We start from the raw sequence: 15,478 nt of genomic DNA, 5'->3' as shown, positions 1-15,478 counted from the left end.
TTATGTTTATCAATTGACTTGTTTATTGTGTTACACAGTGGTTTTAGGGCCAGTAGCAACCTGACAGATGACATATTATATATTATGAATTCTAAGTACCCTGGGTACAGGTATTTATTGCTACTGTCAACAAACCTGAGAATTAGCAGAACCATTTCCATGTTTTTAAAACCATTAAAGAGAAGGATATATATTTATGTGGCCATATAAAATCCTTTTCAGTCATACTAATCCTTAGGGCCACATGTTCAGATATTTCAGGCTTTCAGGAGACAGAGAACTATTGGAATAAGTTAAGCCAGAGGCAGTTAGTGTTAACACCTTAGCATTTGTTGAGGGACTGAAGTTTTTCAGCTTGCAAATAGATGATTTTCATGATGTGAGCTTGAGGCCTGAGAGTCTCACAGTAATATTTTCTGCTTCTTAGAGGGGAAATATGTATATGCATGTGTGTGTAAATATATATAAAATTCACAATGTTTTATTTAATTAGATATATTTTAAAATTATATATACCATATATGTTATATATATAGTATATGTCTGTGTATATATATGTGTGTTCTTAAGTTCCGCATCATTATCCTCTTAAGTAATTAACACTTCTAAGACTTGGGTGATTTCCCCAAGCAATAAATGGAAAAGCATTTGATAACTGTTCTAGTCAAAATTCTTTCCTTGAGAAGATATCTATCCATTCAAACTAGGATGAATGAAAAAGAGGGTTTCTGGTATGGATACAGAGATCTCACAGAAACAAAAGAGTGCCATGCCCTATGGGAGGTGATGCCATGAGCGAACAAGACAGCTTCTCCCTCCCTCTGCCTCTGTTTCTCTGTTCTGTGTCTCTGTCTCTTCCTCTCTTTCCATTTTTCCCTCTATCTCTGCTTCGATGACTCTCCCACTTGCTGTGTCTGTCTCTTGCCACTTTGTCTCTGCTGCTCTCTGTCCAGCTATTTCTAGAAGAGGATTAGTGGAATGACAGGCATGCCCAAGTAATTCTACCCCAACAACACCATCAACCTAAAGAAACAATTTTTGACCTATTTCCCCAAACACCAGCTTTCGTGCAGCGTGAATAACTTTTAAGCCAAACTCTGGCAACTCAGTTCTTATGAGATATTCTTATTTGAATCTGCAAAAACTAACGGTCTATAACCAGAACTATGATAGTTCTGACATTAGCTGTGATTGATGCAGAATAGGTAATGAAGAAAGATACATTTGAAAAATGCGTATTTAAAACTTCACAATCCCTTCTTGCATGTTTGATTTGATAAATTAAATCATTTAACCTCAAGGAACGGCATATTTGCTGATTTATGAGGAACATTTGGCATTCTCTTGTGCTAATGTAAGATATTGATTCAGTTCCCCAAGCATTTCTTAAATCCACATTTTTCTTAAATTTTCTTGAGTGGAAATGAAATCAATTGGTACCAAACCTCTAAAAAAAGGACGGTTAAGCTGCTACTCAATCTTTTCTCTTCCACAAGATTCCTCTTTCTTTCCTCAGTTTTTAAAAATCTTTTTTTTATTGAAATATAGTTGAGTTACAATACTGCATTGTGTACAGAATGATTCATTTTTTAGATTATATTCTGTTATAGGTTATTACAAGGTAATAACCTATTAAACCTATTAAAACCTATTAGGCATTACCTAATAACCTATTAAAAATAATTTTTAATAGCCCAGTGTATTTGACTCTGTTCTGAAAGAACATCAATTTCTTACGTTTTTGTCTTCAGTTTTATATATGGCACCATCTGTTTTCTTTTTGAAGGTCCATGGGGCACATAACTGGTGTATTGCTTTTTAAACACAAAAACAGATTGCACGTGGGAGTTTAAATAAGACAGTGACATTAAACTCTTCCACATGACTGTCTTTAAGAGCAGATGAAGAATGAAACACAACCCAGTAGTAGCAAAGTTTTTATGTGAATCTTTTTGCCCCAGGAGGTTCAAAATGTCAGAACATTTCCTTGAGACCCTCTTGAGATTTGGACTCTTGCATGGGGAATGGAATAGCCTGGCTCCTGGCTCCTCCTTTTGTTTCCGTCTTTGCATTCTCCTTCTGCTTCTCTTCTTTTGTTTCCAATTTTCTCCCTTCTCTTTTCTGGCTAATATTTATCATCATCTTACTCACTGGTAGCCACAATTCCCTTTAAAGCAACAATTATAATAATAAAAGCAATAGCTTACATTTATTATTCACCATGTGCCAGGCACTGTCCTATGCACTTTGCATTTATTAGTTTATCTAACGATTTCAATAATTTTAGGACTTACGTACAAAAACAATCCGTATTTTTTCAGAAAAGGGAACTGAGACCTAGAGAGCTTAGGTAACTTGCCCATGAAATAAAATACTACAGCAATAGCAAAATCAGTCATTTTATTTTTCCTTAATGTTTGTGTTCTTCAGTTTTGAGACTTGGGAGGAAACTTTTGTCTCAATGGGTCTTATTTTATTCAGTTTGAACCTCTATTAAATGTTAGGCCCACAGATTTAGACTAGGAGGTGGGATGCTTTCAAAAGAAGGGCAAAGATAAATGAAACTCAAACCTTGAACTCAAATCATCAACAGCCTCCTGGGAAAGATAGCCATAGAAGCAAATAATCCCAACAAAAAATGAGAAAGTGATCTCTCCTCTTATGATGATAAAAATCCTCAACAGCAAGTTGAAGGTACTGGGTAAAGTCTACCTTGTGTATGAGGCAACATTTGAGTTGGGTTTTGAATGGTGATAAAGATTACTTTTAAATTGGGCATGAATAATAATGATGAAAGTCAGCATTTATTGAGCTATCATTATATTCAACATCATGTAAGAGCTTTCCATGAATTATTTAACCCTTATAACAACCCTGTCAGGTAGTTTCCATTAGTACCCCACTTACCAGATGTGGCAACTGAGGCTTGGAGAGGTTAGATTACTTGCCCAAGTTACTGTAGTAGTGTGGTGTGTAAGGATCAACCTCCAGGCAATCTGAACTCTAGAGTCCACGCTTTGAAAATAAACTATGTAATGATATTTATCAACTATCAGTAATGTTTCACTGTTTTCCTCTAGGAGAAGAGATTTGTGCTAATCTACTTTTCAGTATTTTTTTCCTTTATACCAGTTGGATTTGGATTTGTCTTATATTCTTTTTATTTTTAAAGTGGTTTTATAGGTGGTTTCATTTTATTCTTTGGCAGGGTTGTTATTTTATTTTACAGGGATGTCAAAAGTGACATCACTCATTAGGGCCAGCTCTGGGATTATAATGTGGGTCACAACCCAGAGTGTTCCCACCAGACCAGAAGATCAGGTGGGTTTCATCTACTTCTTAGGAAAAGGATGCCCGAAGATGTGTGTGGAATGGTATTTTGAGGCTCTGTGAGGGCTCAGCAAGGAATAATGTAGGGATTTTTCAGGGCTGTGTACTGAGGGCTCTACTGGGGTGTGGAGTGGGCAGGGGAATAGTGTGAGACAAAGAAGACATGTGTGTTCCTCGCAGAATAGAGACTTTGGTCTAGAGTAGATTTGACTCTGACCCAAGAGGACTTCCTCAGGGGTAATGGGAATTCCTCAGGGTCTCTGAGGAATGGACCAGTAGAAAACCAGAGGTTAAGGAGGAGAAATCATCTGGGGAGTGGTGTTAGAGGGTCCTAGGAAGAGACCCTCTAGAGAATCCTCAAAATCCAGATGAGAGAAAGAATAGCTTTAAACATCTCCCAGACCAATAAATAAATAATAAATCCACTTTATGAGTCTTGATTGAGAGTGCGTACATTGACAAAAAGCCTTGAGATAACATCATGGGATTCAAGAGAATGATGAAACCAGTACCCAGGAAATGGACTCAATACACTGGAAAGTTATTTTCCAAGTGCATTTTCTGGATAGGACGACTTGGTAAATATATGGTAAATGTTAACGTTGCTGTGGAATCCTGGAATGTATCCTCAGGCCATAAATGTTTCTGAGGACTAGAATTTTATCTCTACCTTTTTCAAAGATGTGGAGAGGGTGATTCAGAGTGCCTGAATCACCATGTTGTGGGGACATGGGGCTAATGAGAATAAATTGGCCAGACTTATTCTGTGAAGTTATTGCTTTGTCTACAATCTTAGACCTGATTGTGTGGGCGCTCATAAGACTTCATTCCTATCATCATTTCCCGGTAGCTAGAAAGTGCCTGGGAATTTTCTCATTTCAACAAAGACTACCTGACACCTTTTGTTTAAGAAACAATGAAAACTTTAAGAATGATAGAGAGAGAATTCGGAGGTTATTTCTTCTTTCAGCATGTACCATTGACTCCCGTGCCACTAAATGATAACAAATAGTGCCGGAAATATGGTGGGAAATACGGGCAGGGAGAGAGGGAAAATACATCTGATGTTATCCAGGTAAACATTATCAAGTGGTTTCAAAGTAATTCTTCTAGCTGGGTTTCTAGAGAAAACTGTTTATCATACCTACCATCACTTCCCAATGTATTTTTAGGTGTTGATCAATAAAAAATGTTTTTAGGTTAAGTACAGGGAGAGGGGATTAAAATGCAAAGTGTCTTGTTTGTATTCAGAATCACTGGTGACCCTAATCCAATTAATTATAACTTAGCCATTCTGTTTCTTTAGAACTGAATACAGTTTCAGGGAACTGTAAGGGGTATGAAGACAATAAAAATGCACAGAAGGAAAATTGAAAAAAAACAACCATATATTTCAGGCTTAATCATCACATTTTGTGCATATTGTATGAAATCGATGTATTAAGCAATGACTAATGAATGAAAATTTAGAGTCCATAAAAAGGAGTAGGGAGAAATACTCAAGGGGAAAGGAAATAGATAGAAATTAGGACAAAGGAAATGAATTCAGTACATGAATATGTCTGCAAGTAAAACTAATGAATTGCAGAAGTGTCTCCTGATGGAGAACAAGTTAGAAAAGTGGACCCTGATGTACTGGTTACAGTCAGTCCAACCTTCTGTCCTGAGAGGCAGATGACATGCCAGGTATGCCTGTAATTGTGATACAGTCTGTGGAAAACTAGAATTTTCTCTCCTTCCTTTAGAAATCTACTTTCCCTACATAGTAAATGGACATGGATTCTCTCTCAGTACATATGCATTTGTTAGAATTTGGGTTTAAAAAAAGCATATGTGTATATGTATATATATATATATAGAGAGAGAGAGAGAGAGAGAAAGAGTCGGCTTTAAAAGGAAGAAAATATTGACGATATAGAGTGATTTTTCCTTTGTTCCTCTCCAGTGTCTTCCTAAATCCAGACCTTGCCTTCTACTTATCTACCACTTTGGAGGTTAGAGCTGGAGGGGTAGGAAAGAAAAAGAAAACAAAAGGATCAGGCCCAAGAATCTCTAATAGATAGATAGATAGATAGATAGATAGATAGATAGATAGATAGATAGATATTCATATATAGATATATATATATTTAAATTATAAGCTGAAATATATTCTATATGAGCAACAGTGCACTGAAAACAGAATCACAGTAGTTATAATAATTGTACTGAATTTAATATGTTTATAGACTGATGTATAATTGATGGGCATAGTAACTACTCTGCAAGTGGTGACTTCATCGGGCCCCTTCCCACTCCTCCTTCAGGTCTCAAATGGAATGTCACTTTCTCATGGAGGCTTTCCCTAAACCTAAAACGAGGTTAGGACCCCTTTTGTTACTCTTACTATCTTTCGTATGGTTTTCTTTTGTTGTGTACATTTATTTGTGTGTGTTTCTTCATTTTCTCTTTTACCTCCCCCAGGATCTATAAACTTCATTAGGGCCGGAACCATGTCTATTTTACTTACCATAATTCCCAGAACATGATATTTGCTCAAAAATCATCTGTAGAAAAAAAAAAGACTGTAAGTAGTTCATACACGAGAATCAACATTAATGTTACTTACACTACCAAATCAAGTTTTAAATGTATTTTTTTCTTTTTGGTAATTGATAAGTATCCAGAATGGCATTAGTGTTCACAGTGTCCCTCGATGTTGTATACAGGTAAACCTTCATCACCTAAATATAGACTGTCTGGATTTGAATCCCAGCTCTGCCACTTACCAGATGGTTAACTAAGGGCAAGTTACTTGATCTCTCTGACTTCATTTGTAAAATAGATGTGTAATGAGGAGCAAATGAGTTAACTTTTGTAAGGTTATGGCATAAATGACAGGAATATACAGTAAATAAACCTAGGCTACAACGTGGGATATAGTGTTAGATAGATAGATAGATGATAGATAGATAGGGTGAATACATTTCCTCGAATAACCTTTTTCCTTGTTAGACGGACTTGCCAGTTTCAAAAGTTTCCTGAAGTCTGAATTTAGTGAGGAAAACCTTGAGTTCTGGATGGCCTGTGAGGATTACAAGAAGATCAAGTCCCCTGTCAAGATGGCTGAGAAGGCAAAGAAAATTTATGAAGAATTCATCCAAGCGGAGGCTCCTAAAGAGGTTGGTCCTGATGGGAAGGTGGGTGGGTGTGGTCAGTGGGGGTCAGCTCAACAACTTCCCAGGAAGGATTTCCAACTGCAGTACACTTTGCAGCTACAGGCTATTCCTATTTGAGAGTGGGCCACCTTTCATAAGCACCTACTGAGTGCAAAGGCAGAGCAATACAGTAGAGCAGGTACGAACTTGAACTCTGTTTAGGCCACTTTCTAAGCAATCATGGGTCTCTTTTCAGTAGGATGTAATCCCAAGTCAGAATGATACTAGTTGTATGATCGTAGATAAATTATTGAGTCTGTCTGAACTTAACTTCTTTCTTTGGGAAAATGAGGGTAATGAAGACTATTTTTGCAGGATTGTTGTGAGGATGAAATTAAAGAGCAGACGTGAAAATATATATCTCAGCATTTGAACTAATTAATGCTTACTAAATGTTTCTACCACTTAATTTCTTCTCTATTCCTCTTCCCCTTCTCCTCCCTTCCCTTTCTTTTTTTATGAAAACTCTCTCTTTTCCCTTCTATTCTCCCCCATCCCGTTGTTTCCCCCAGGCCTTTTCCATTTACACTCTAGTTGGGGGAAACAGGGTTTCTACTTACAAAAATCAAATGATTACAAGATAATAGTGCTAGAGATGTCAGAAGACAATATACCGTTAACTGACTGCTAAAGACAAGATGTGTGTTGATTTCAAAGAGGATTTGGGGTAGTTTATCTGCCCTTTGCTGTTCATGAAACTGAATTGAAAAAGCTTTCTGTGGAATTCAGGATGGCCTCAGCAAGACCTGTTCATCATGTTTTGGTCAGGTCACTAATTTCACATTGCACCCCACAATCCAATCTGGAAATCAAACATTTCATCAAGATTTGGGGTCAATCACAGGGGTGATCTGAGCAAACCCTCTAGGTAGGCAGTAATTAACTTAAGATTATTTGAGAGGGGAAAATTCCCAATATCCTTTTTCTCTCACAGGTGCTCTAGACTCTTGAGGTCCCACCATTTGATATTTATTCCTTTGGTAATGCATTACTCATCACTGATCCTTTTTGAAAGATAAATATGTTTGAATGGATGGACAAATTGTATACCTAATACCAACAGATGAGCTCCCTCCATGACACAGGAGGTGGAGGTCTAGGACATGAGAGTATAGAGCACCATGGGTCAAGGTGGAGAAAGTGAGAGTCCTAAGATGGAACTGGGCTTAGTCTTGCTGTGGAATCCTATCCAGATCTCCTCTTCTACCCCTCAGGCTCCCACCCTATGCATATATGTTAGCTTCCCCTACTTCTGATGCCTTTTGTGCTGGGACATTATTCTTCTATCCACATGGAATCTCTATTTGTGACGTTACCAAGGAGATTAGTATTAAATTTGACACCCATTTCCTGACTTCAACTGATCCCCCATTTCCAGCCTATCTTCCCACCAACATCATTCCTCTTTACAGAAGTCTAGGATTTGTTGCAATATCTGCACATCGTGGAGATCCATATGGACTATTGCTTTGAGCTCCAGGAAAACATTGTTCTCGAGGTTCCTTATTAGAACATTGGTGGTTATCATGAAAATATGAAACATTAAAAATGAAGTTTCAAAATAAACAAAACCCTGGCTGAGTTACTAGAACACACAAATGGTGGTCCTCATTATGAGGACCTGTGAGCTCAAATTAAAATAGCCTTGGCCTCCAGTCTCTGAGCTGGGCATCAGAGAGAATGTGAATCCTGCTCTGACACGTAATAAGCATTCAGTGATATTTGTGAGATGAATGGGTGCAGATGTCCCAACCCAGACCTTTCTCAATGTGTAACTTTGGGCAAGTTTCTCACTAAAGCTCTCTAATTCTCAGTTCCTTTAACTGTAATCATCTCACATATATGTATGTGTACCTAGAGGATGTTTAATAAATTGTAGCTGTTATTTTTAAAATTCTCCAAATCTTGTATTTTGACCCCAAAATTTACTATTTCATTTGGATGACCAGCAGATTGACCTATAAAACAAATTTACCCAGGCAAATAGTAATCTAAATTTTCTTTCTCTGAATATTCACCTCAGTTCTTTAAGATAAAGAACTGAAGGAGAGATACAGTTGTAAAAAAATTGGAACTAAGATTAAAAAAAGAGAAGTGACCCTGCATAGTTCAATAAGTAGAAAACTCGTATATTGCAAATTGTCAACTGTCCATATTTTAAATTAATGAAAAATATTTTCTTGGCTCTCTAGTAAACAGATGAGTATATATCAAAATGATTCATTAGAGGAGCCCATGCACATAAAAATAATAAGATAAATAGCTGTTTTTGCTGGTGTGTACAATGTGTTAGAGAGTTTTAAATACATCACTTCTTTAAAAAATAGGATTAGGAGATAATTTTATAATTTTTAGAAATGCAACTATTTGAGTAAGGCTGCCCACTTAGTTCAGTATATATTTAAAAGAAGGAAGAAACATTGCTTTTGTGTGGCGGGAAGAATAACAGACTGAGAATAGAGAAATATACGTGATAGCCTCACCTCTGTCCCTCACTAGCTGTTTGTGGGCATGTAACGACCTCTCTGGGTCTCGGAGTCTTCAGCCGTGAAGGCAGGAGTCAGACTACCTCACCTCTGAGGCTGTTTCCAGTGCTGCCTGCATAGTCTTCTGCCATTCCTGCATAAAGCACACAGGCCCCTCTCACCTGTGGAAAACATGTCATAGCCTCAACTCACTTCATCCTGGACCTTCAGTCACAGTCACTCCTGTCTGTTCTGGCCTGGTACTCCCAATCATGTGTTTGTCCCTGACTCTGACCTAAAGGTGCTTCATAATTCTCTGAGCCCAAATAGCTTTTCTCAGTATCAAGAACTTCTAGCAGCCCAGGAGAGACCTAAAACATTTTTCTCATGTTCCAATTCAGAATTATTGGTTGATTTGTTTCTTTCTCTTTTACATGCAGACACCTTAAGAGTCATTGAAACATACAACGTGATGTACAGTGATTTCTCTCAAATCATACTCAGACAAGCCCAGGCAGGCTGTACACTGTACAACTCCAGGGGACCATTTACACGGACCCTAACATGAATGGTGTCCCTGGGAGTGGCTCGATGTAGTAGCCCTGCATTCAGGACAAATACGCCATAATGCCTTCCAACACTGCAGTCTACTGGGTAAAAGCAACATTGCTGGGCTTTTGAGTCTTCTCTCTAGCACTTATGATCTTGGGCAAGTCACTTAACATTCCTGCTCTTCGGGTGTAAAATGTAGGTGTCAGTATTACCTCCTAGAGTTGTAAGATTCAATGAGTTCATAGCACAGTGCCTGTAAAAGTTAAGTTCTCCACCCTCAGTAAGTATTAGCTGCTATTGTGATTATTGTGCTAGAACCATTGTTTCCCACTTAGTTTCAGGAAAAGACCAAGTTTCTTTATTCTTCGAGAACCATGCAAAAGGTCTTGGATCCCTGGTCAGAAGTTCTTTCTCTCTCTTCATTCTCCCCACTAGGTGTGAAACCAAATGCTGTGGTAGGAGAATTGTGGGATTAGGCATCAGGATACTTGGATTCAAATTCAGAGTCTCTGCATTCAAATACATTTATTAGTTCTGTGATCTTGAAGAAGTCTCTCTCTCTCTCTCTCTATCTATCTATCTATCATCTATCTATCTATCTATCTATCTATCTTTCCCCTACAAAAGGAAAGACTCATTCTTAGGGTTATTGTGAGGATTATATGAGGTCTGCATGTGTTGGCTGCTTGTTTCTAACAGTGGATGTCTAAAACTGGTTGATCTTAATCTGAGTCATGCATTTGTTGAAGCACCAGTTGCCTTACCCCACTGCGTATAAAATAGAAATGATATTTCTCACTTTCTATGACTCTCTTCCCCTCATGTGTTATACTGGTGAGAAATTCCACTTCTCTCCCAATCCCTCCTCAAATCCCACAACCTGGCTGACTCAGTGACCCTGTTTCCTGTCTCACAGGTGAATATTGATCATTTCACGAAGGACATCACAGTGAAGAACCTGGAGGAACCTTCCCCAAGCAGCTTTGATGTGGCCCAGAAGAGAATCCATGCCCTGATGGAAAAGGATTCACTGCCTCGCTTTGTGCGCTCTGGGTTTTATCAGGAGTTCATCAAGTAGCAATGTAGTTGGTCTGTGAGAATCATCCTGAGAGTTATTTCCTCCACAATAACCCTGCACTTTCCAGCAACCCACATATTTTCCTATAGCAGCTTGCTCAAAGACTCTCAAACAGAAAACCCCAGGGAGTGTTGCTTCCTCCTTTGCCCACATTGTTTTGGATGTTTATCTATTGCCCAAATGCCTTCCTTTTCCAATTTCCTCTTCCTGCCCCCATTCTTAATTAAGCTCTACTCTTGTATGTTGTTGTGAAACTCAATCAGAACGACAGAAAAAAATCTATCAAAGGAAATATAAGACAAGAATATGATATCATTGAATGTAGGTCCATTTGGTTTAGGTAATGGATCTCCGCCTAAATTGGTATGAAAAAGAATGTGGATGTGGAAAGACCAGTTTCAACTGAGACTAATTGATCTCATTTTTTAAAAAATTCTGATCCATGAGGGGGTCACCCCTCTCATTATTTCTGAACTTGGTTAGTAAAAGTTGCTAAGAATTTTATGAGGCAGCCACTATTGGATTTTTTAAGCAAATACATTGTTAAAAAATACTGATCTTCTTCTGAGAGCATCTTTGTGTTAGCTAGAGATTATAAACAAGAGATATAGATACATAAATATGCTGTGTTTATATAAAATCGATCTGAACACCACCCATATAGCTTCTTTCCCTATACTTCCCTCATCCCTTCCCATGCATAAAGTTATCAAATTCTGTATTAAATCAATGACCTGAGATTGACAAGGGACTACTTTATAAATGTATCTATGCCTCTAGTATATAGGCACAAAGTTTCAATTTTCAAATTAGTTAAAATTCTTGTGAGTATAAAATTCCAAAATTTCTGACTCCAATCATATAAAACAGTTGCTACTCATTGCAGTGGTCTCCCACCTCAATATCAAGAGGGCTGTACACTAAGATGGAAAAACCTTGTCAAGCCTAAAATGATTAGTTGTCCTATGATGCCATCAGTTTGTTTACTAAGTGACGATTATCTTTAAAACACCAAATTATCTTTGGAAAACTTAATTTGACTAAATGCAGAGACGTTCTAAGTGAGATAGAATTTTAAAGTACCCTGCATTTTGCAAAATAATCTGATCTTTTAGCAACCCCTCACTTCCCTCCCTATTTTGCTCGCTGCATTAATGAATTGTATTTATAGTCAAAATGCACATTTATACCCCTAACATGCCTTACACACAGCCAATTGATAAGCCATGGTATTTTTTTAGTAGGTTTAAACTTTTAATTCTGTATTTCATTATTATAAGTCTCGCTAGAATTTTTTTCTTATCTTTAGTAGATTTGATTAAGCAATGATTTACTTAATCTAGTAATAAAGAGAGTCAAACTATGTATGAGTATAACCAAGGTGAGGACACTGAGTTAACTAAACAAGTAATTTTTAAAGGATTAATAAAAATCTGAAATGTTTAAGTAGAAGACTACATTGTTTAGTCTTGTATTTACTCCTTTTGTTTCTTTTTTTCTTTCACACACTCCTAGTTTCACATGTTTGTAGCCCATTTATTCAGCTAATTCCTAAGAATATTGAAAGTGAAGCAACTATATGACTGTATTCTTTGAGTAAACACTGACTGTATTTGTTGGGTTTTCCTTTTTTTTTTTTGGTATTTCAAAGGCTAATGTGCCCTTCCTGAATACTTGCCATTTCAAACTCTGAAAATGGGTCGGAGTGACTGGGTCTCTACTGCCAACTCTTGCTAGTCTGGTATGAGTTCATTCATATTTGTCAGTATTGCTCACTTCAAAGAAACTCCGTCATCAAGCAGTCGGCAGCTAGGCCAGATCAACATTGTGAGCATGAAAAAGAAGTTCTCACCATGTCTATTCGTGTAGGAGTGACAAGCAACTCACAACAAGAATTCCCAGCACAACCATCCTCAGCATCTGTCTGTGCTGCCCCAAATCAGTATAAAATCACCAATGCTTTACTTGCTAATGCAGCTAGAAAATTTAAGACCTGAAGAATCTAGGTGAGTTATTTTTTTCTTGAATGCCAAAACATTTTTAAGAAAAATTTTGATGTCATTAATATTTCAAATATTTTATTCATATTATTTGAAACAACAAAATGTTTGAAAATACCCAGAGAATTAACTGGAGATTACAGAGTTCACCAAGATGGTTGATGTGACAAAGACTCGGACTGACTGTATTCACAAATTGACTGCACATCCTATGTAAGTGGGTAGACTTGTCAGTGAAGGATAAGAAGGACCTTCACCTTTTCATAAGCTGAACCCAGGAGACAGAGGGCAGGAAAAGCACCAGGAGGGCAACGCTGTAAAGGCTATAAGAAGCATGAATGCCTTGCAGTCAACCAGTGACATGTAATATATATGTAAATATGATTTTAAATTTAAAGCAGTACACACACACACACACACACACACACACACACACACACACACACATACTCTCTTCTAAATAATAAAATTAAAAGGAATACAAATATCACAGCCCCAAATGAAAAAGCAAATGTATAAAAATTGCCCTAGAAAATTCTTTGAAATCTTTGGTGTTTTTAAACTTAGGAAAAAAACTGAGCTACTAGAAGTTGCTATAGTAGCACAAAATAAACATTCTTTTAAATTTTGGGAAATTAGGAAAACTGGGATGATCTTTCCAGGAAAAAAAATGTGTAACATCTGTTTATCACTCCCCTTGCCTCCTCCCCTTCCTCCCCACTCTCCCTTGAGTAAATTGCCTGGGAAACTCTGAAACTCAATGCAAGAGCGAGCCCTGTGGTGCTGGTATTTTCCTCCCTTGTGAAAATGTAACAGTCATAAGTGGATCTGGGATGTAGAGAGGTGGTCAATGGGAATAGGAGTATATGCTTCTCATCCTTGAGAGAAACCTAAGATTAGGTAGGTAGGTCAGGTAACCACCATAACCTGTTTTTCTGCCTGGGTTTGATATAGTTTGTGGTTGGTGTCTGATTAGGATCTAAACTTGACCAGAAGAGAGAGACAGACTATCAACTCTCAGAGTAAATTAGGAGGCCGTGTTCCATGTTCATCTGCTAAAGCAATGCTTTTTCATGTGAACAACCCCCTACACACACATGCACACATGCACACACACACACATTTTCTTTCTCTTAGATAGACACCTTCTGAAATGCAGAACTGAGATGTTTCAGTAACTTTGCTTTCAAATCAATAGAATCAAATTTATGAAAACATTTTTTGCCCCACTCCCCATACCACCTATGTACTCTAATTCTCTATGGTATAAATTATGCTTTAAGCAGATTTCAGTTTTTAGTGCATAAAGAGAAGAAGTTGTTAAAGAAATTGTTTTTACTTTTGTTCTCTACAAAGCCATGGGTTATGCTTGGTTGATGTGCTCTCTGTATACACTCCCTTTCAACAGGGTGGACTTGTTATTATTTCCCAAAGAATAATAGATATCCAGAAGTTTCAATAAAAACTTGACCATTAGTAAATCAATTGGTTAACTAATAAACATTCCCTCCCAGGGCTTTGTCAAGCTATCTGTCCCATCACAAATTTGATAATTTGAGAATCATTTCAAAGGCTATCATATTTCAGAGGAATCATTTTTATCCCTGAAATCATTCCCTCTAGCAGGCCATTTTCCTTGTTTCCTGGTAATTTAACAAGTTTGAGAGAAATAGGGTCATGAGAAAAGAAAGGGGGGAAAGGAGAGATGGGAAGTGGTAACGAAGTAAGTGCCCAGACCTACAAAGTGAGTCCATTCACTAGGAGACATTTAAAAGCAGGTCCACTTGATTGAAAATCAAATAGTTTTTGCTGTCACCACCAAGATTTGCAGGAACGCTTTTCTTGACTAACAATGCAGATTGATGTGAAAATCCATTTTAATATCCTAGGGATTCTTGATTAGATAAAAGAAGAAACATGGAGGATTTTCTTTCCCCAGTGGGCTTGCATGTGCCAGAGAGCAAGCATGGATAACCCAGTTTCTAACATCCAAATGTCCAAACCCAAGGGTCAGGCAACTCTCTGTAGGTTCTGGACACGATGTCTTGATACATCTCAGTGTATGGGTTTCCCAGGCTCTCCATTCTATAAGAATGTGTTCAATTCTTGCCTTGGATAAGGCTCTTTAGCAATTTAGCAACTACTCCTTGTGCTAAACATATTTTCATTCAAATAGGTTATATGGCAGACCAGAGCAATAGATATCCAAAGAAAGGCTTTCCCCAGCATACTGGAACAGAAAAGATCAAGACTTCCAACACAGACATTTGTAGCTTTGAATGGAAACTCATAGCAGAGAGTAAAGGGAAAAAGACAGAAAACCGAACTTTGGAATATTATCCTCACCTCACAGTTTAATAATAATCATTTCTAGTAGAGAAGCTACAAAACCAACATTTATATCCAGTTTGATAAGCCTCTTGTTTTTTCACCTGAGACAATTTTCCTTTCTGTCTCACACCTATATCTCCATTTCTTTTCTCACCCTGTGTGAGGATACATTTTAAATAGTTGAGTCTAACCACTGTTATCTAATAATGAATACAATTAAAAGCATTTAACTCCCTATCTAGGAAAATGTATAAACTAAGGCATGACAAAACAATGTGAAATGCTGAAAATTTTTCCAATGGAGAGAAGTAATCTGGATAATTTTTGCCAAAAGTTCTTTTCATGTCATATGTTATTAGAATGTGGGGGGACTAAATTTTTTAAGAATGCTGCAACTCGCAACTCATCTTCAGGAGACCAGCCAAGAGAAAAGTGTAGAAATGAAAGGTTTGGAAATCCATTTGTCAGCATTTATCCCATAAGTTTTTCATTTAGAAACAATGTGTTTATCTTCTAATTTTGTAA

General features: G+C 37.4%; 1 protein-coding gene across 1 annotated transcript in view; it reads left to right on the top strand.

The window, feature by feature from the left end:
- The window catches only part of RGS5 (regulator of G protein signaling 5), a 49,244-nt gene extending 35,960 nt beyond the window's left edge, over window positions 1–13,284 (top strand). Inside the window, exons 4-5 of the mRNA XM_036823105.1 lie at window positions 6,325–6,491; window positions 10,461–13,284. Coding sequence (XP_036679000.1) covers window positions 6,325–6,491; window positions 10,461–10,622 — 329 coding nt within the window. The 3' untranslated portion in view covers window positions 10,623–13,284. The remainder of the gene's footprint in view (window positions 1–6,324; window positions 6,492–10,460) is intronic.
- Window positions 13,285–15,478: the final 2,194 nt, after the last annotated feature.

The sequence above is a fragment of the Balaenoptera musculus genome, chromosome 1 (genome assembly GCF_009873245.2).
Source record: "Balaenoptera musculus isolate JJ_BM4_2016_0621 chromosome 1, mBalMus1.pri.v3, whole genome shotgun sequence".
NCBI lineage: Eukaryota > Metazoa > Chordata > Mammalia > Artiodactyla > Balaenopteridae > Balaenoptera > Balaenoptera musculus.
This window is presented reverse-complemented; position numbering and strand designations above follow the sequence as displayed.